We start from the raw sequence: 22,827 nt of genomic DNA, 5'->3' as shown, positions 1-22,827 counted from the left end.
CAACAAGGCTGTGTAATAAAAAAAATATAGCTGCTTTAATATACCATGACAGGAACATAAGTAAAGAAAAATGTTCTCAATAAGAGCTCTTATCTCTGCTACTACTGCCACAGCTACTTGTTGTTGTTTTTACCTTGCAGCAACTACAAGAGAGCAGAGGAGACACAGCAGCACACTTGAAGATACAGAAAAGTCATTAACTTCGGTGGTCTTTGTTCTTCTTTCTCTCTCGCTGGAATGATATTCATGTATGCAGAGGAATGTCTCCTTTCGCTCTGTTGCTTGATCTTGGCGTGCCTTGGGGGCTCCCAGTGTGCAGCCTACCTCCCACCCTGCTGTTCTCAATTCACTCCGACACATTAAAGGTGCATCACGTCTCGCATAGGGGAGCGGAGCTTGAGAGGGGGAGGGCAGCCATGTCCAGGTATATACGGTTCACTCACTAAACAATAAAAGAAACGTTATGGTGCTGTAGTCAGCTACATATAGTCTGTCAATGATGATTAGCATTAAAATGCATGACTGTTTGGGAGGAAAAAATGAAAATTGCATTGCTGAAAATGATTGTAATTCTAAATATGTCCATATGTAAGCTGTAAATCCAGCCACTCAATTATCTGCAAGCACTAATAGATTTATACACATTACATTTTCTGTGCCAATTAAAAACAACCCGAGACAAACAAAGGCTATCAGACCGCTACACAGACAAACAACCAACATTTCAATTAACGGTGTCCCAATAAATCAACTCCCAATACTGCGTCTGTGAGTGCTCTGATGAAACAAACTCATAATCATTACCACTTTTACTTACAGACAATACAGAAATATTTCGGGAGCCTTTTTCCATGACTCTGCTGGCTCTGAGAACAAGTTAATTTAGTAGTAAATGAGCTGCTAACAGCACTGGTCCTCTTAGTGATGCTTCCTAAATAGATTGTAATTGTGTGTTAATACCCGGTTGAGTCTCTGCAACAGCTGGAGCCGGAGAGGAGAGACGGGGGTTTAAAGATTGGAAAATTGTGAAGGGAAGACAGAATGAGACAGACAGACGTGTCTTAATCTCATTGTCTTTGTCTTTCCTGCAGTCTGAAAACTTGATTTGGAGGGTAATCATCTCAGGATATTGTGACTTGAGGTATGCTGAGGCACAAAAACGCAACTTTTACATCACATCCATAATCAATGCAGGAAATACCTGATGGATTTGACCCACGATCACCAATTAATCCAACAGTAATAGTAACCGGACTGGAGCATACACGTGTTACAATGCTGATAAAACTCAGGTCTACAAGCACTAATACACATGTAAGACTACCTGGCTCCATCATAAAGAAATGTTATTGGTTTCCCTCAATAAATGGTCCACATCCTGAGCCTGTTGGAGACGAATAACTGCACTGATACAAAAAAAACTCCATCCAGCTGCCGTGAGTAATAAAGGGACAGTCTGAAGGGGACTGTTTGATTTCCAATTACATTAAGGAAGTCATGGATTACACAGTCCGGGCCAATGAAATTTCATTGTCCCCTCAATTGGGAGCTACAAGATAGAGATGGCAAGGCATGTCTCATTAAACGCACTTTGCCTTTCCAAGCCTGGACTGAATGGCTAAATGTTCCTGCGCGGGGCTGTGGAAAATGGAGGGTTTCTGCTCTTCAGAAGTGCCAGGGTGAGGACACAGTTAATGCCATGGCCCTTGACAGCAATAACTCTACCACTTTACAGTCCAATGTCTCGCCCATGGAGGACAAGAGGTGAAGCGAGAGCACTGCGGATCCACCGCTAAGCGGACGTATTTATTGCTTGGCGGCTCTTGCTGTGCGTGCGCATGCTTTAGTGTACATTGTTAATATGTACAGGTATGCTATCCTCTGTGAGATTGCCTCAGCCCTCCCATCACTAATCAGCATTCAGCAGCGTGAGAGCCCAGCGGTCGCACTAAAGCATCAGCCTTGACATGTTCTGCCTCTAGAAGCCCATTGGCACCCTCCAGAACATCTCTGAGCCACCAGAGCTGTTTCTGTTTCATCCACAAGCTCCCACAAGGAATCAGCTGAGCTTTCACCTGTCCAGTTCTCTTTCTGTTAACTGTTTCCCTACGCCTGTACCCCTGTACATGTATACTGTACAAATACTACAGATTAATATACACAAAATCAATAAAAGATGTGATGGAGAGATGCAAAGAACCCTCAGAGGGGCTTAATCTTGGCACCCTCCAATGCATAATCCAGTGTTCTACCTTTGCTCGTCATGTAACTTTCAGAGGAATCCTGATAATCCTGCCAGAGCACGAATACAAAAAAAGCACTTCCTCCACCTCTAAATTAATGTGCTCAATAATACATCCGTCTTCCTCATTGATCTTTACTGGGCGGAGACTGGGAGAGGGAGTGTGGTAGGGATAAGTGTGTGTATGTGCGTGTGACGGTCCTCTGAATGGCTGACAAAGCTGTGTGTAAAGAGTGAATATGAGATGGAGAGGAGATGAGGAGAGAGGGGAGCGGAGATTAATCACCTGACAAGTGGATGGAGTGTCCATTTGTGCCTCGGGGACAGGCTGCAGATAGGATCTGACATTCAGGAGCACTTAGGAGGACATGGAAGAGCTCGCTGTTCCCTCTCACACACACATACAAACACACAAGGTCGCACATACAGAGTCACTCAATGTTCGCATACAAACATGTACGTTCAGAGCCAAAATCCTTTTACTGATTGTAAGGGTAAAATGATGTGACTGCATATTAAAAACACAGAGTATGATACTATAATGTATTATGAGGCACAGAAAAAAAAACACTTGTGTGAAGGCTGGAGAAGTTTTACATAGATTCATGTTATGGACAACGTGATGACAACCTAAAGAACAGGTCAAGAAGTTTCTATATATCTGTAATTGACTTAGTGAAGGGAATGATGGCTAACACTACTAAAATCAGTTCCACGTTGTAATAAATCTATTTTCATGAACCTGGTGCGTATTGCAGTCAAGTGTGCCCTGCTCAATGTGTCAATGGCATGCACTTTTGGTAATTTCATGGTTTGCCTGCACCCGTGGTGCACTTGGGTGTAATCAGTATGAATACATTATATGTTACAAGTGGGCATGTTAGAACCAATGTACATTGGGATGTTTGGGACCTGCAGTTTTAAACATCTAACAGCGCTAACTAGCTAATGCAGTTAGCAGCAGTTAGCAGTCCCTTAGGCCAGGAATCTTCAACATTTTTTTAAGCCAAGGACCCCTTAACTGTACACTACTACATATATCATATAAAATTAAGTTGCATATAAAACTGGGCCTACTATAACGTGTAGCGCGGCCTAAAGCCTTTACATAGCTTTTTAGTGCATAGAATACTAAGCTATTAAAATAATAATTGTTGGCATGATTTTACAAATCATGTTTTAATGTTAAACATGTGGCACAGTGAATCCTTTGGGATTCACTGTGTCTGTGGATGGCTACCTTAGTGACTACCTTACCTATAGGCCAGTAAGCCTATCATCAATGTTTTTTTTCACAAATAGGCTGATTTATATTTGTATTTGCTAATAATGTTTGATTTATGTTAAGACACTTAGGATGCTTTCACACCTGAGCAGTTTGGTCCGTTTTAACTGAACACTGGAGCGTTTCGTGGAATGGTCCGGTTTGTTTGGGGGAGGGGGGGTGACAGGTCATTCGAACTCTGGTGCGGACCAAACAACCGAACTCTGGTCCGCATAGAAACGGTGTTTGGTGTTTTAAGCCCCCAACATCGCCTTCCAGGCAGCGCGGCAATGGTTATGTTTAGGGTTAAGGTTAGGGTTAGCCTCCTGGAAGGTGACGTTGGAGGCTTAAAACACCATCGAGCCATGGAAACAGGGGTCTCGGTTCGCTCCCAAGTGCACTAGAGTTCGGTTCACTTCAGGTGAGAAGGCAATCTGACCCTAATATAGGAACTGAACCAAAAAGCAATGCATTTACTAGCTTGCAATTTCAACTCGTATATGATTTAAGAGATAACTTTAAAATCCATAACCTTCTCCTTACTCGCTGTCTTGTCAGCTGCTTATTGTTCACCTTCTTCTAAAATATTAAAAACCAAGACGTTATAAATTTGGTGTTGCTAAATTATTTCTGAGACCAGGAAGTGTCAGCGAGTTTCACTCGGATATTCTGTCTAATAGACCATCAATCATTTGATTACAATGTTTGGTGCACTTGACAAAGTGCAGTGTGAGTGCTAAATGAACATGTGAAAAATGCTCAAAAAAATGTCAAAAAGGTGTGAACGTACCCTTAGACTCCAGAATCACTTCATATTGTGTTAAGGTGAAAATGAAAGATCATCTTCAGTTCAATCAAAGAATGTTAATATGTGGTCAGGTTTTCACGAGATGTGTGTTTTTATTGAACCCATTTTAAAAAGACAAATGCACAGATAAGAGATTTATTTAAAAAAAAAAATATTTATTTTAAGAATTGAAATGTGGCAGTAAAACTGGATCACCCATAGTACACCAACACTATTTTAATCTGCAAGTTTTTGAAATGTGGCAGGTAACCGGATCACCCGGTTTTAAGGGGGGGGGGGGGAAATCGAGGTGAAGTGGGGGAGAGAAAGGTTGATGATGTTAATCCTCTTTCTCCTCCTTCTGCTCCTCTTCTGTCGCTCTCGCCTCTTTTTCTTTCTTCTGTCTTTTCAATCCCTCTCTCTTTGCCTGCTCCTTCCTCTCTTTGACTTTTTTCTCCATCGCCTCTTTTTCCTTCTTCCGTCTTTTCAATTCTTCCTTCTCTCGCTTCCTATTTTCCTCCTTCTGTTTATTCTCTCGCTCCTCCTCTTCTTTCCTCTCCTTTCTCAGCCTTTTTTCTGCCACCTTCTTGGCCTTCTCTTCCTCCTTTTTCATTCTGGCCTTCTCCTTATCAGTTTTTTGAGCCAGCTCTTGCAGGCTAAGGAGATTGACCTGAAGTTCAGAGTTTTGCGCTTTTAGGAGCTTGATTTCGTTCTCTATTTGGCTCTCTTTGGTAATCCACTCCTTCTCTATCCTTCTGCTCATCTCTTCAAACTCTTGGAGGCAGTGGTTTTGTACCTGAAGAGCAGAGATTTTCTCTTTTAAGAGCTTGATTTCGTTCTCCATTTGGCTCTCTTTGTTGTTCCACTCCATCTCTCTGCTCTCTCTTTCCAGCTCATGCCGTTTCTCAAAGCTCTCCTCTTTTGCAGCGAGCTCACACGTCATTTGGTCTTCCAGAGTGGCGAGTTTTGTTTCAAACTCCGCTTCCCTCTGGATGATCTGCCTTTCCTTCTCCATGAGCTTGGCTTCGCTCTCCAAATACCTTACTTCTAGAGACGTCTTTTCCTCCGTTATTTCATTCAGTAGTTTGATCAGATTATCCTTTTCCTGGACGACATGGCTCAACTTCCTATCATAGTCCTCTGCCAGAGTTAGGAGCTTTGCGTCCTTGTCCATCAATATACCATTAATCTTCTTCTCCTGGGTCTCTCTGTTCCTCTCTTGCTCTTGTTTCAAGAGCCCGATGACCCGGTTGAACTCACCACTCCAGTGAAGTTTGGTTGACAGGGAGATGTTCTTCTCTGCCTTCAAACTTTCTCTGAGAGAGTGGATCTCTTCATTTTTCTCCTTTTGGACATTTCTCCTTATGGCTCTCTCTGAACGTAGAGCCGTCAGGATTTTCATTTTCTCTTGCTCAAGGCCAGCATTTTCGGAAACCAGCTGGTTGATTCGTTCTTGAGTTTCCAGTTGTTCTTTTTTCAGGTCCTCAAGCTGTACGCTGGGAGTTGGGCAAATGACTGTCGCCGGCATTGTTGCCATGATCGTTGAACAAAAGTATTTGTTGCGATAGCGGAGTATTGCAGTGTAGAGTAGTATTGCTCTATCGTTGTGTTTTAAACTCTGTCACACAAAGAGATGCGTCGTTAATGAGTTCAGACTGTTAACTGCCTGTAAGCACCCAGGGTTTTATTCTAAACAGAACCATAGAATGCCATCAAAGGTTTAGAATGTGTCACACTGTGACATGTCACTCCACATGACAAGTTCCAGAATGTGATGACCATAGAACATAGAACATGTTCCTTATCAATTGACCCTTCGCTAAGCCGCGCCCGAAAACCGCCACAGGCCAATCATGGCTTAGCAACCGTAACTAGGCGCGGGAGGTCTGTCATGCTTTCGAGCGAGGGAAACATGCCGAAGCATTGTGTGTATGGATTGTGCAAATCCGATACCTGGTAGGCTATCCTAAAAGTTTGGACGGGGTGGTGGAATTTCTTTCCTTCCCGAAACCTAAAACCCAAGGGGAGAAATGCCAGGCGTGGATCAAGCAGTGTGGGGGGCCCATTCACAACTAAATGTCGACAGGATTAACAAAAACACCTACGTTTGCTCCAAGGCAAGAACACGCTAATGTTAGCTAGCTAGCTAACTCAGCACAGCATTGCTTGTAAATAATGACGGTTCTTTGTTCATAATGCATATATTTGAACGTAAAATAAGATGATTAAAGGCAAGACGGAGGCTCACTGATGGTCAGGCTAATGTCTTGTGTTTATTCCACAAGATTTATGGATAAACTGTTTGATTATAATTAATAATTATAATTATTATATTATTTTCAAATTTCACTTACCCTGCTGTGCATGAACATAGCTGTTCCTCAATTTGTGTGTTTCCCATTTGAATGGTCAGCGTATGAGGCGGCTCACATTATGGCATGAGGGGTTGGGTAGTAACGGATTACATGTAATCTGGATTACGTAATCAGATTACAAAAATCAAGTAACTATAATCAACCCAGATTACAATAAAAAAATGTGTAATTAGATTACAGTTACATTGTTGAGGATTACTTGATTACATTTTATCATGCAAACAATGCAACTTTTTTATGATAGCCTATGTTTTAATTTCATTAAATTTAATTTGCTTGTCCACTAGATGTCACTATCATCCAATTGCCTGTGTAGTTTCTTGACAAGAAAAAGGTTCAAATCAAAACTCAAGATGAAGGAGCCGTCGGCGTCGAAAGCCAGACCCGTTTCAGTTAGGACTGTGCTCGATTAAAGAAATTCTTAGTCGACTAATACTCATTCAATTGTATCGACTAATCGATTAGTTGATTTAATCAACAGATCTGTAAATCTGAGTTTCTCTGCAAAGAGTCATGCAAAAGCACCACTTTAATTCTTGTGTTTACCAGAGATGTGCTCATACGTTTCTTGGAAATAAGTCATTCAGCATGAAAAAAAGCATAAAACATGACTAATCGACTAAAGAAATCTTAGTTGACTAAGACCAAAACGACCGATTAGTCGACTAATCGACTAAGAGGGAGCAGCCCTAGTTTCAGTTGGGAAAAATGTGTTTACTAGTTGGTAATATTGCCACAACTTCGATTTAAAGACAGTGGAAAATAATAATGTGTATGTTGTGTGCAAGTTGTGCAAACCAAAAGTGCATGTATTGTCAACGGTGCTCATATCTACTTCAAATCTGAAGAAAGGTAAGTTGAACGTTAACATTAGATTACAGGAACATGCTCAGCATCGTTCAAGCATTGCTAGCTATATATGCTAAGTACTTAGTAATAAATACAACTGTTTTTCACACAGGAATGCTTTAATGAGAGCAAAAAGATTTCTTAGATGTAATGAAATAATAAAGAGAAAAATAAAATGAGAATTCATTGATCAACTCTGTGGCGGTGTCTTTTACTTAAGGTGCATATTTATTGAAGTGATCTAAGAGTAATCCTAAAGTAATCAGATTACGTTACATGTTTTGGGTAATCCAACTGATTACGTTACTGATTACAAAAATTGCCATGTAATTTGTAGTCAGTAATGGATTACATTTCAAAGTAATCTGACCCAACCCTGGGCATGACCTATAAGCTTTAGCTTCAATTTGGATGAAATTATTCTCTAATCGGTTGCATATTATGTCGTGGATATAGCCCTCGAATGCATACTGCAGTCCCTTTTGTCTTGCTCTCTCACATATTTCACCTGTTCGCCAAAAATTACTAATTATCTCCTTGGGAATGTCTGACACCGGTGCATACATACTGTAATAGACGTGCCAGGCACAAAAGCTTGTCAGGCATAGCAACAGTAACTAAGGAGGGCGGGGCTTAGCGAAGGGTCAATTCAATTCAAGGGGCTTTATTGGCATGAATGTTTCAATAACAATGTTGCCAAAAGCATCAGACAAAACACAATAAACAGTTATATGTACATTAACACAATATTAGGATGGGTTTATATCATTTTATAAATCTATTTGTATGGTTATTAAGCAATATGAAACAAAAAGTATATTCTAATAAAAATTTTACATTAGATGTACAGATATTTAAAACTGGGATCTTTGTGTGTGTGTATATCTATGGTGATGACACGCTGTGTGATGTTAGGCTGCATCACATGACTTCTCCAGACTGAAAAACGGCAAAACAGAAGTATATAGCCCAACATGGCATTTTATATGAAGTTCACTTAGGGTCTTCTTAACAATGTAACAAAATGAAATGTTATACTTTCTCTATTAAAATATTTTTATTAAACACAACAATGCTTTTATTTTACAGTAAAGACTATAAATAAAGTCCTATAAACTTTTTCAATTGAATTCCATTGCAAGGCAGCTGTCTGTGCCCTTGTTGTTGTTGTTGCTTCCTAGAATCGTCTTAGTCAGAGAGGAAAAAATCCAACTGTGACTTTCTTAAACAGATCCATAACATCAAGTGGCAGCTTTAATGTCATTATGTAGAGGGAGATGTGAAGAATTTTTAGCAAAAAAAATGACATTGAAATGAATAATTTAAAAATGTAATGCTTAATTTAATAATTTAAAGCCTGTGCTCTAAGGGGCCAATTTTTGCATTTCAGCATATTTTCTTAAAAAGCCAGCTTTCATTATGCATTAATGTCACTACATGGGCATCACACAAAGTGTACTGTACACATTCTACTACCTGGAATAGTTTAAACATTTTTGCTGCTGCCTTGCCTCCTTCACAAGCGTCCCTTTCAGTTTGGGCCGTGAATTGTGACATTCACTATGCTTGGAACCACTTCTCCTTTATAGTATCAGTGTCAATATCTCTAATCTTTGCCCAATAAGAGCCAAGAAACACCGTAATACTAGAAAGTTTTCTTCCAGGGACCCACACAGGACGCTCCCCGCTGCAACGCAATGCTTTAATGTGGTGTTGAGTCTTTGGTGTCATGTTAAATGAAAACACGGTGGGAATCTCTCGTACAGTAAGAGTGTCGCTTTCACACTCACACACAGACACACACAGACAGTGAGAGTTGAATGAACAGGGAAATACCATATGTGAGCCCATGCAGGAAGCACACGCACACCTTGTGCTGTATGTGGTGTGCAGGGATGTTTGATTTGGATCACAGTTCAGGGCAGGAAGTTGGTTCAGAGTCACCAGAGGCTGTAGGGGCCTCCACCTGTCATTTGCTGCAACTTCTGTCTAGTGGACTGTATTCACCAACCACAACCAAACACCAAACATTCTGTAGTTTGTATGTGTGGGCGTGGGTGGGTGCGTGCATGTGTGTGGTATCTGAAACAGAAACCCCAGTGGGAGTTAAGACACTGATGTACACTCTTCAAGGCCTCTTTCTTCTAGACCCAAAGCAAAGGCTGGATTACCAACCAGGCAGGGTGGCAGCTGCCCCAAAAACAATCGCCACCACTAAAATAAAACACCAACTAATCTTGTGTCCGTTCAGCTGCTGTATTCACAAAACATCCAACGGTTAAGCTCCTAACCTCCTACCTGTCCTACGTTTCTGGTGTAAGAGTAATTCATTTAAAATGTCAGCACTGAGAGACAGACGTTCAAAGTAACTCTCCTACTCCTACGTCACTAAGACCGGCTCACAATAAGTCAGCTACTGTAAAGTGCTTTGTTCTGTCAGTGATACACACAAATACGACGATAATTAACTTTAAAAAAGAGGTAATAATGCTGTTTTCACTCTTCATCATTTACTCATTGTTCCCATTGCTTGTGATTTTCAACATATATTTAGCTTTTGCAACACTGCAATTTTCCTCTTTAAAGATTAGCTTCTATATCTTCTCGGCTTTGAACTAAATGAACTGCGCAGCCAATAATAACAATCCAGTGGTAGGAAGGCCATGCTGAAACATATTTGATGAGCTGCTCATCAGTGATGTTCAAAAGGTAAAAATTGCAGCCTAAAATGTTTCCAAAACCAACAAAAGCGAAAATGAGACCAAAGATTCCTCCAGAGAGAAATTACAGGAGCTTTTTGCCCGTTAAAGAAACTCAGTTCTATTGTGTTCTCCGTTTTCAAAAAGACGTTTAAAAGAAGATTTATTTCTGTTTTTGAATAGAAGTTGTATGACTATAAACTGCCTCAGGTGCCTGCCAACCATGCCAAAAAAACTTCAGTGAGTATCTGGTCCCAGAACTGCTGGAGGAAGACATAAACCACAGCTCTAGTTTCACATCAGCTGCGATGCAGGAAGAGGAAATACATGCATGCTGGTATCATCCCAAAGGGGAATCACCTTTATGAAACCCTCAGGTAGAGCAGCGCAGACAATGACACACACGTAAGAGACTGTTATGGAGGGCTATAGGACGCAGATGAAAGCTTCTATTTTAGGCACATTGCTCTGAGATAAATACCTCTCTTTCAAAACTACATGAAACGCTGCAGTTCTTTCGATTTCCATCATGAGAAACACGGTGTGGCCGTGTTGGATCGGTGGGTGGAGCAGGCGCACATATACTGAGAGGCTGGTGCCTCGACGCAGAGGTCCAGGCTTTGAGTCCGACCTGTGACGATTTCCTGCATGTCTTCCTCCTCTCTCTCCCCTTTCTCACCTGTCTGTCCTATCCATTAAAGGCGGAAAAGCCCCAAAAAAAAAAAATTTAAAAAAGAGAAACACGGTGAAAATTTAAGAGACAAATAAATTCCCTCCTTGACTATATGGGTTGCCTTTATGAGTTAATCAAGAATTGTATGACAAGCGGTCAAGTGTCCATCTGGCACACACACACACACACACACACACCTGACCAAAGCGTTTGCAGAGATTCTGCACATACAAGCTTCTATCCTCATCATTTTACTTCCCCATTGCCGCCATGTGCCTCCATCACATCAGATTCATCATATACCTGGGGGCTGCATGATAACCTTTTTTTTTTCTCCTGCCTATTTTGTCTTTATCTCTCCTAATTAAAACGTAGTTGATGACCTGCAGAGGAGGAATGGATGGGGTTGTACAGGTTAAGGGGCAAACAGGAGAAAAACAACTGCATCTAACCAGAAACTTGTTAATACGGCCTCTTCTTTCTCCTCTGCATCGCACTCTCGTTCATAATAGATCACAGAAGCAGATTAGATCAGATAGGGAGATCAAATAGCTGGTTTGAAATGTATGGGATCCCTCACATTCTGGTTTAATGATGACATCCTCAGAGCCGGGCCAGAGGTTTTTATTCAACTCCTATAATAGGCTGGTGGTGGGGGCTGATGGGAGGAACCCCAGGCAAAGTTTCTCCTTTCTCTTTTCTTTCAATAGATGCTGTAATTGAATTATAGTGCAACTGATACTTTTGAGTCCGACACCCCAACCCACCCCACCCCGCTCCCCCCTGAGTCTCTTCAAAAGATACCAGCCATGGAATTTGTCTTGTTTTGTCTCTTGGCTTTGAAAGCAGATGCTAATAAGAAATGGATGAAAGGCATACTGTTAAAATTTGGAATGAAGTGAATAAATTCAGTGTAAAAAAATAAATAAAGGAATAGCTGTTAATCAGCACATTTGCTCATTAGAATAAAAGTATGTTTGGCATCCCAACAAACAGCAGAGTGTAATTGGTGCACAAAGAGGCCCAATCCAGGAATTATGGTTGATCTTTTTACATCAAAAAAACACAGCACTGCAGCAGAGAGAGAGAGAGAGAGAGAGAGAGAGAGAGAGAGAGAGAGAGAGAGCTGAGGGGAGACTACGAGATGAGAGGATGGGGGAGTGTGAGAGAAATGTAGCAAAGATGGAGGGGAGAGGTAGGGAGGAGCACTTTGCCTTTTCAAAGTGAAAAAGAAATACTGTACTCTCTCACGTTGGCATAAGAACTCTACGGCCCCGTTATAGTAAGGATCCATCTGTCGACATCTTATCCTCCTAGTAGCTGAAGCTCACTTACAGTCCTGTTTGTAGGTAAGCAAAATGTATGACTCGAGTCTTAGTAATAAAAAGCATCAACCGACTTCTCAAACTGCCATAACTGAGGTGAAAAGTAAAATATCTTACTTAAAAAGCACATTCAAATTGTCACGTTGACATTGTAATCTGTAAATCTGATGCAGCACTTCTACCAAATTGGGACATGTATCAAAGCTTGTAACTTTATTTATATGTGGCTAACTGAGATATTCAGATTAGAAGGCTGATGATTTGACATGAGTCTGGATTTTTCAGTTTGAAGCTGGTTTAAAATGTTTCTGGAACTGTTGTCAGAGTAACAAGTCCTTAAACCCAAACCTGCTAAAATGCAGGTTTATTATTATTATTATTATTGATTATGACCAAGAGGTTTTGGAGTAAACTCCCTGAATAAAATCAATTTCAGATACAAATTTCATTATAATGGAAACATGTTGATATAATTATGATTTTAGATGAGCCTGAGCAGTTTATTAAGAATTGCCTATACAAACAAAATATACAACAAAATAAACACATTTAGTTTGGGAGATAAACTCCGATAAAGGTGACTGTTAAAAGACATTTAATTTGGCATATTAGTGTCATCTCAACACTAAAATGTTTCTACGCAATTGAAGAAATAGATCAAGATTTTGGAAACTAATATAACTAATCCAGAATTAACAAATTTATTTTAGCCTGATAACGTGTTAGCCTGAATTAGTTCTGAACAACAGGGCTGTCAGACATCCTATATGTACATGCATATTTATGCATTTATTACATTATGGAGATGTTGGGATTAATAAACTGTATTACCACATGTTGATTAAAAGACGACATCTGTTAAAAAGATGAGTCAAAGAGTCTGAAAATTAATTAGTCGGAAGAATGTGTGAAAATGATTTGTAGAGCAGAGCATCTTCTAAAGAGTGATCTACTTTCAACAATCCAGTTTGAACCGGATGACTATTCCCAGATGAATTGCAGAAAAAGAGGTAATTTACTCTAGATTTTTTTCAAAATTCGGATATAATATTAATAGCTCTTGCAGATTAGCATTTGATAACAAGTACAGACCTCCCCCTCAGTTTGTAATAATACATTTTTATAGATAGAGGACTTGAAGCGTGTCCACATGGCCCAGCCTCCTCCACCTGTAATGGAGCAGTTTCAGAGAGCTTGTGGGCTTCAGCAGAGGCCGTCCTTCAGCTCTCACTCCCTCAAAAACTCACACAGCCCAGCTTGCCCTTGCATTTATGCATGATCTGCACTACCTCTGGTCCCAAGTGCACATTTCATAATTCATGCATACTGTACTGTAGCGACTGAAAACACTACTATCTGCCTCCACCACTCTGCTTCATATCATCAGACTGATCCATGTTACACTCAGATTACAGTAAACTTCTTGACCCGCACAAATGAACATGTAGGGCAATATTTAGAAAAGTTTCAAATAACCATATAATAGTTTTGGTTTGAGAGTCAAACTAGTAACCACCTCCAGTGACTGAAATGGGCCAGTACTCACCAGGACTGAGCACTTCTGATTTTTGTCCACAAACTTACTTCTAATTGTTATTGACAGTATTATTAACAGGCGGATGTTTACACCAAAATGTGCTATATATGATTATTTATTGGGGGAAAAACAAGCAATTCTATGTAAAATCAGACATTCAGCATCCCACATAGCCCAAATGAATATGATTCTTTGTTTCATAACCACATTTTCAGACACTGTGACTAAGGGCAGTCGAATCAGGCTCCTTACATCGAATTGTCAAATAGTCAACTATTCGTGGTCACCCTTACAAGATATAGTATAAATATAAATATATCCAAGACACATGCGATGATTATATCTGCTGAATAAGGGTACTGGCACCTTTTTTGGTCCAATTCAGCCACTGACCACACCTCTAAATATGGAGAGGTGCACTCTTCTAATAAGTAAGAAATCTTCTTTTTTGCACAACTAAGAAGAACTAGATCTCCTCAGAATAGAACTAACTAACTAATAAATGAATTGTGTTACCAGGCCTGAATCACAGTTGCATCAGTCTGATCAAGTATCAGAAAATGCATCAGTTGAATGTTAAGGAGCCCAGAGTCTGGCCTATAGAGGCTCGATGTGAATGATGAATGAATGAATGATGTAACTGGACAACAACATGCTGCTGAGCTGCTTCATCCACCACGATGACAGTTCATCGTTACACAGTAGGCCACTGATTAAGCGCAGTTTTCTGAGGCACTGTCTTGATGCCCTACGGGGCGAACACTGATAAATGATAAGCGAATTCAACTTGGGTTCAAACATTAATTGTGCTTTCTTTAATGAAAATCTAACTATTCTATGGATCTAAAAGCATGATTCCATTCACAAAGTAACTGTTGTTCCTGTTGTCAGCTCCTTACTGGTGCACCTTACTGGTGCACTAAAGGGAATAAGAATCGTATTCTTCTGGCATTGGGAGGGGTTACATTTAAAAGCACAAACAGTTTCAGAAAATCTAGATCTGTGATGATACACTTAGTTACAAATTGACTTGCATCCAAATTATTTTATTATGCATCTGCTTTTACTATTCCCTACTGGGTGCTCCCATTTTCCCATTTTCATTTCTTTTTCTTTCATTCCATTCTCTCTGTGGAGCTGCGCATTAGCACAGCAGCAAACTCTTCACTGTTGCAGAGCAGAAAATGTACTTTTTATTGAGGAACAACCCCCCACCCATCCCTTAGCAGCTTTTAGTGAGCAAGAAAGGGCGCTTAATCAAACCAGTAGCATAAGATGATAACACCTGCTGTCCATTTATGAACTCCAATGAGTTGCTATACATTTTTCCCACATAAAGGCTGCTTCTATCTACGTAGTTTCAGATCAGAAAGTCTGATCAGATGCTGCAATTCCCTTCTGACCCCAAAACTAATCATTTGAGGGGAACACTGGCAATTCATGTCTCAACCAACGGCTACTTTTTTTTGGTCTAAACTGTCTAAGAGCTTATAAGAGTTATTTCAAAGCAGAAACACAGTGACATTTCCCTTTATATAACACTGAATAAGTCTACACACTTGGGACTTGCAGATTTTCTTTTTCTGAAGCTGCACGGCTCGCTCTGGGATTCAACGGGAAGTTATGTTTGGGAGCTCGGCAGGATCCCAGGAGCTTTATCTTTTGATGTTGCAGGAAAAGTGGAGCACTAAAAACTATATCCAGACGCAGTGGAATAACACAAAAATATAGTTGATTCCATCAAACTAGTAATTCGCCTCTCGCTAGCATCTTTTCCTGTACAGAATGTCATCTCTAAGACGTCAAGCGGAGGTGGATTTACCGTATTAAAGTGTTTTTCCTGTTAGCCTGAGCTCTTGTACCTGCAACCCCTGTGCTTTGACTACTGATGGGGGCCGACTCGCACAGGCTACAGCCGGCTTCAGTGCATCGAGCCAAGTGAGCCATCATTTATGTTAAAAAATGGAAAAATGCTCCCTGTTAAATCAATACATAAACTACCCGCAGGATCCACAGTGAAGGCAGTGGAAGTGACAGGCCGCTTAACAAATGGACGGCGGCCTCCCGGAGCCCGCTGACTCAGCTGTTCCCCGGTGAAGGAAACAGCGCTCGGTTATGCTGCCCCATCTCTCCCCCTCTCCTATCAGTCAGACAGCTTGCTGTGTCTACCTGGGAACTGCTGATCAGAGGCTCTTAAATATCACCAAAGCAAAGAGTATAATTCATAAGAGAGATAAACGCTCACAGTGTGGACGCGTTTGCTGCTGCTGCTGCTGTTGGGAGTTCAGCCAATATTTGAATAAACCTTTCCTGATCTGCTGATAGAGTATATGACATTTTTGACCATTGGTGGCTTTCATCACAGCATATGTTTTGCTATGCCCACTGCTGTGAGAGTGTCAAATATCAGATATAAAAAGCAGCCGAAAAATGATCACACACTGCAGGTACCATCCATCCATCAAGGCTGATGAGATCATAAATCCTTCTCCTTCTCAGCCAGACTGATTTCCTCTCTCCTTCACCTAGATGGGTATAAAATGCAGATCCACATGCCCCTCTCTGTCTGCTCATCCTCCTCCCCTTCCTCATCTCTCCCTAAGCCACCCGTTCTATCCATCATCAGGACAGCTGTTCCTCTGCACTTTCAATTCCTCTCCCGTATGCTGCACTGACCTCTTGCCCCCGCTTGCACACACTCCGCAAAAAGAAAATTGTGACAAAATCTACAAACACCAGAGTTAGATTGGATTGCCTTGAGGAAGGACACACCCTAACCTCAAGGCAGAGCCAAAGTAAGACCATAAACATAAAGATGTACTTTTTTTGTAAATTCTATTTTTTAAATGTAGAAAAAAAACCTCTAAAGCATTTCGTGGGAGGCCGTAGCTCAGGTGGTACAGCGGCTCAGCCAACATTGTAGGGTCGGTGGGTCTGTCTCCACCTTCACATGTCAAAGTGTCTTTGAGCAAGATGATGACCCGCATAATGCTCCTGATATGTGTGTCTGTTGCTTTGAAGAAATCTTGCACTGAGTTATTTTAAAGGTCCTATATTGTAAAAGTGAGTTTTCCATGTCTTTTTTGATTATAAAGCAGGTCTGTGTGCTATATAAATACTGTGAATGTATCAAAACACTCAGTCCACAGATAAATGCACACCGTATTCAGAAACTGTGCCTTTAAATGAGCCGTCGGGACTTTCGTACGGTTGTGATGTCACAACTATTCTCTATATAGGTAGAGTGCGCTACAGTGCCGTTACAGTCATTCCCCGGCTGCAATGACAGTGCAGATATTCAGAGAGCACAGGTACAGAAGACCTGGAAACACTGACCAATCAGAGCAGACTGGGCTTTTTCGGTAGGTGGGCCAACCCAAAATACAAGTACGAACCTGAAAATAAGCATGATTTGCGACCTTTAAAACCCTGACACAGAATTGCTCTCTACTGAAATACAAAATATTTCCATCAATAGCCCAATCACACATGCAGAAGTTGGTTTAAAGGCCCATGCTGTTGATTTTGCATGTTTCCCATTCCCATGTCATGTGTAATTTATGTGCTATGTGTATCTGATTGTTAGATGTGTCTGTGTGCTTATGTCTATGTTGTGATGCTGATTGAACCTTGCGGTTACAAACTGTCTCTTAAAGTCAAATTAATTGAATGAACTACAGCTCCAGTATTCCTAACATTACTGCCAACCATTTTCTAAAGCCTTTTCAAATTGATTTCCTACCTTCCAGGCAGTCATTGCTTTATATTCTTCTTCAAAATAGCATGAAAACCCACTTGCAGAGAGTTGGAACTTTCCTGAGATGGGCAACTAAATGTGACTGTTAGGGTGTTCAAGGACACTAACATCCGAGATTCGAGAGAGAGATTACAAAAAGATTTACAATATGGATTTTTTAAACCTTTAAATCAACAGCTGACCCAGAAGTCTCAGATGTCAGAGCATCCTTTAAGGCACCATGGACAGCTATGAGAACAGTCCCTGCTTGTGATAGTATTCCCGTATAATACCATAATTTCATCTAAAAAACAAAACAAATAAAGGCACCTAATATTCACAATGGTGGATTACCTCCCTAAAGCAAGTCTCTGTATGTTGATTTTTATTGTGTGCTGACATCAATTGAAACCAGAAGCTGCCAGAAAATCAATGTGAAAACTCATGGTGTGCTTTCAAAAAAGGTGAGCAGTTATGTATAGTAAGCAGAATGTGTAGGTAATGGCATAATAAATGCAGAGCCACTAGCATGGGCCTTTAAGTGTCTTCCATAGACAACCAGCAGAGTATTGACAAATTCTACAAACCGCTCATATCAGAAGCAGACAACAAAAGATAACTACCAGCACACTTCTAACCCATTCCAACAGTTATTGTAGTCAAACTGCATTAGCAGTAAACATACTGAAGATTTAGAATGGCCTTTAGTTCAAACATGAGAAAATGCAAAGCAAATTGTGAGTAAGAAAAAACAAGCCATCCAAATGGCCCATTCATCCCCAAATCCATCATTGTAAAACGTTCCTCTGTATACACACTGCCTGCCATTAATTTTCTCAACAGTCAGACAGTGGCCTTGAAGTAAACATGCACAGTATGATAATAAGTCAGCACACCACATTTCACGCTAGACTTGCTGTCAAAGGACCAAACATCTATCTCTCTTTCCAGTCTCCACGCCTTCTCCTGCTCTACACTGAAGTTTTTGCAATGAGTCTATTTATGTACCTGGTACAGTATAAGTCAACGTGAAAAGACAACCAAATACAAAACACCACTAATTCATATTAGGCCAAGCCTGGAGCCAAGGATATGTTTGTCTCAATGTAGTGGTTATATGCTCTGCCACCAGCAGAAAGACGAAAGCTCTGCCCTAAACCAGCCACCTGAAAAACAACTCGGCGGGAGAAGATGGTAGTAAAACATGACTCTTGACCTCCGCCATTCTCTCCTCTCAAGGTAAGTGCACGGACAACAAGAGGCTGGGCTAAAGGTCAGCGGAGAGCAGAGTGTAAAATGGACTGGAGATCGTAGCCACACCTTTACAGGTGGAAGTCCTTTAATGATATCAGCTGAAAGGCTCAGATTATGACTGAGTGTGAATATGGATGATGGCTGCTTTGTGCTGTGCATGGGGGCGGGCTGGTTTTGAGTGGATATGGCCTTGTTTTTGCATTGACAATCTGGGCTTTTTGGAGGCTAACAAAGGAAGAATTTTTAAAGAAATAACTCACTGGGTCTACTTCTTTCTCTTCTCTTCTAATGCCCCTCGGCATTCCCTCCCTGAACCCCTAATTACTGCGTCAGTGCTGACATGGACAGCCATTGTACATCACATCAACGTCTCTTTTGATCACACTCTGATGAGAGAATGTGTATGTGTGTGTGTGTGTATATCACTCTGCCTCTTTTAATCTCACTGTGTAAAAATGGTACGTGTGTGGGTACATCACATCACTTTGAGTTGTCTAATCATACTCATACATGTGTGTGTGTGTGTGTGTGTGTGTGTGTGTGTGTGTGTGTGTGTGTGTGTGTTGAACATGCCTCTGTGGAAAGCACTGTACATGAAGCTCTAAACAGAATGAGGTCAGCAGGAGAAAGCAGCCAGACAAGTCCGCCTTTTGTCTCTCGTGCAAACTGGGCAGTGGTTTCCCCACGGGGGGTGAAGCAGAAATACAACATGTGCATTAGACCTCATAACATCATTTATAACACTTCCACACAAATGGCTTTCACCACAGAGGTTTCCCCATTAGCATTAAAAGGAGAGAGGCTATAAGAGAGAGAGGAGAGAAAGAGAGGAGACGAGCTTTACTGCCACAGTAAATCTAAGGAGCAACTCGAGCCCGCATCAAGGACGACATGACGGCTTTCTGTTCAGTGGAGATTTCACAGCCCTCTGCTAGTCTGTTGAGCCGCGGTATTTGTCAGCAAGTGGCAAGGAATACATCGACTCCCTTGGGAATGTGTGTGTGTGTGTGTGTGTGTGTGTGTGTGTGTTCATTGGACCTTCTAGCCCCCACGGCCGGTTCAGAGCAAAGACCCTTCAGTTCTCTCTCATGTTGTTCAGAGAGATAAAGGCCAGCCCTTGTCCATCATTCTGTTATTAGGCAGCACACCGGTGAATCTCTGGTTAAAGAGAAACTTTCCACTACAGTGTATTAAGGTTCAAGGGGTTTTTTTTATTAGCGGTGTGCACGACAATAACAGAAGTAGTCGTTGGCAATGAAAATCTTAGGCCTCAGACACCTCCAACAATGCTCATTAAATAAATAAAAAAGAAAATCACGCAACTAAAAGCTGAATCTGAAAAATCTGAATGAAAGACAAAAGAAATCGTGCAAGTTCAGATATAGGGCTAGAATATAAACAATTTAACCCCTCTCAGTGCAGTCTACTTTAGTCAGAAAACTTAATAAAACTGTCTATGATTGCTACAAAATAGTATTTTCTTTATCAATTAATCTGTCAAATTTCTTCTTGATTTATCAATTAGTCATTTGGTATATGGGTTAGTTATGTGCTCATCACAATTACCTAAAGCCCAAGGTTACATTCTCAAATGTCTTGTTCTGTCTAACCAATAGTCCAAAACCCAAAGATATTAAGTTGACATACAAAGGACTAAGAAAGACATAATAGAGAAAATATTCTCAGTTATACTAATAGTTTTATGTAGATGGACTAATGAACTAATCAATTAATCAACTAAGCATTGCAGTTTTAAAACTGTCTCTAAAGGAGAGCATATTTTGAATCACTGTCGGTAATTTAATCAACAAAATGTGTTATCTATTTGGTTAAAAATTGAATGTAGCTCCTTCAAAATAAATGGCATTGAGTTACTTGAATGCTGTAGGATGACTCTAAACTAGATCATTTAAAAGGACTGTATGATGGGGGAATAAGGAGCTACAGAGATCTGGTAAACTCACTTATTTCTAACTCCACACCCAGAGATCTTATTCATTTTCAAACATGTCTTCAGCCCCAACCAATGCTGAATTCATGAGATTTAACGCAGCTTCCTCTGGAGCCACAAAAGGAGCCTTTATGCAACTTTTTTCACATACCGTATGCAGTAATACTCCCCAAGAACTGTAAACACACTTTGATGTGGCGAATCGGTGGAGTTCGCCTTTAATGAACTGTACACATAAATTATTGATGTTGTAAGGGGGGGGCTGAACCTTATGTTTCACTTTGTAAAAGTGGTACAACATGTTTTACTGTGTACCTCAATTTAAACCTTAATATGTGAATGGGACTTTTAATGTGAACCACCAATGTACACATGAATAAAACCCTGATACAGAGACAGAACTGTTGTAAAGTGCACCTTTATGATCCGTGGGGCAAGTGAAAGTTGTCTTTTTGATGTATTCTATTAACTGTATTGCAAAGGAAAACTGAAATAAAATATAAATTTAGGATGAGAAAAAAATAAAAGACCCTCCTGTGCTGACCCACAAAGACTAAAGACTAGCCTACCTTCAGCCAAAAGAAAAACTACAATACATTGCCCCTATTACTAACCTCCCTAATCATTTTCCTACAGTCCCTAATCTGGAATAATTGTAAATAAAGTGAATCAGATTACTATTTTGTTCTTTACTGTTCACTATGTAAACAGCTCCACAACTGTCCAGTTTCTGATGCTCTTTATGACGATTCTTTAAGGTATGATTTCAACTGTACTGAACTTCAGTAAAATCCATCCGGTAAAGTCAAAGGTGGAATTACAGACTCCAAAAAGTGAACAAAGAGATACCAAAAGAATGGAACTTAAAATAGTAACTTGAATAGAAAACCAATGTCATATTGTTCTATCTTTACTTGGTGTATTTGGAATTTACTTCCAGACATAATTTGATTTTAGTTTATTTTTGACAAACTGTCTTAGTCTTAAGTCTTAATCTGTTTTAGTTCAATACCTCCACAGTACTCTACTGCATGTATCATTTTTTTTCCCAATCTTAAACAGTTAGGTGTAAAATACAGATTACATCCTAACATTTACGATGCTTTGAAATCATTTTACTATTTCATTATACTATGTTTTTGTGACAACATTCTCAGACACTGACAATGAAGCAGTAACATTCTTTCACAGCAAAACTTCTCTACAGTAGATACTGACATTAATGAAGGAGGGCAAAGACAAAAGCTGAGTAGCCGTCAGACAAAAGAATCATAAGTGAATTTCATTAGATAAGTTATCTATCTACTTAAAACTAATTCTGGCTCAGTGAGTGGTGAAATGACATTTAGAGCATCTAGCAGAGTTCATGCACCAGTAAGTGTTCTTCAATAGGTAACTGGCAATTAGGCATCTCCAGTAATGTCTATAATTCATCTTCTTGGTGTGTGGGGAAAGACAACATGGACCTCATGTCTCAGAGCATTTCAATGGAAGCCAATCCTATCCTCCTTTTTCCACAGCCAAGTCAGGCTGCCATTTTCAACGCAGACAGACAAAAGATGGGGACGAACTACGACATTTTCCAATCAGTGTTCCTGGAGCTCGGCCACCACTCATTTAGGCTACAAGAAGACCCTGACATTCAGTGGGCATGTGCTGTGTGAGAAGCCCTGAACTCACGCACCACAACAGAGCCAGCAAAAAAACACATGCACACGCGCACACGCACACACACACACACACACATGTACGTCTGTGTTCTTGGCTGGTTACCACAGAGGCCAAGCTAATCCAACTCCAGTGTTTAGTGCTGTGAAGCAGCTGGAAGCACATAAGCTGTTAACAAGTTAAGGTGAAAATGTTTTCTGGCAGGTGACCCCCTCCTCCTTCACACTTTACCTAGCAGCAGCTCATGGTACACCTCTTCCCCTGGCACGTTCTACCTGGCAACCACCGCAGCAGCACTGGGGCTTTCACACTTCTGCACTCACATGTATACTCTCATGCGCGCATGTACACAAACATGCTCGCACACTGCCGCTACTCTACATCTGCTCTGATGGGAAGTCTGACAACCAAGCAGGAACAAGCAGAAGCAATACAAGGAATCATTTCTGTGGAACACCACTGTGCAG

At 40.7% G+C, this 22,827-nt stretch overlaps 2 protein-coding genes across 2 annotated transcripts in view; both read right to left on the bottom strand.

Annotated features, from left to right (window-relative positions):
- LOC116058164 (transmembrane protein 211) overlaps positions 1-22,827 on the bottom strand; it is a 106,051-nt gene that overhangs the window by 79,659 nt on the left and 3,565 nt on the right. The window lies entirely within an intron of this gene.
- LOC118496588 (calponin homology domain-containing protein DDB_G0272472-like) lies at positions 4,459-6,538 on the bottom strand. The gene has a single exon (XM_036008824.1). It carries the CDS (start codon positions 5,828-5,830, stop codon positions 4,634-4,636), a length of 1,197 nt encoding a protein of 398 aa, XP_035864717.1. The 5' UTR covers positions 5,831-6,538; the 3' UTR covers positions 4,459-4,633.

Source organism: Sander lucioperca, chromosome 13 (assembly GCF_008315115.2).
Source record: "Sander lucioperca isolate FBNREF2018 chromosome 13, SLUC_FBN_1.2, whole genome shotgun sequence".
NCBI classification, from domain to species: Eukaryota; Metazoa; Chordata; class Actinopteri; order Perciformes; family Percidae; genus Sander; species Sander lucioperca.
Note: the sequence above shows the minus strand (reverse complement) of the source record. Positions and strands in the feature narration are given on the sequence as shown.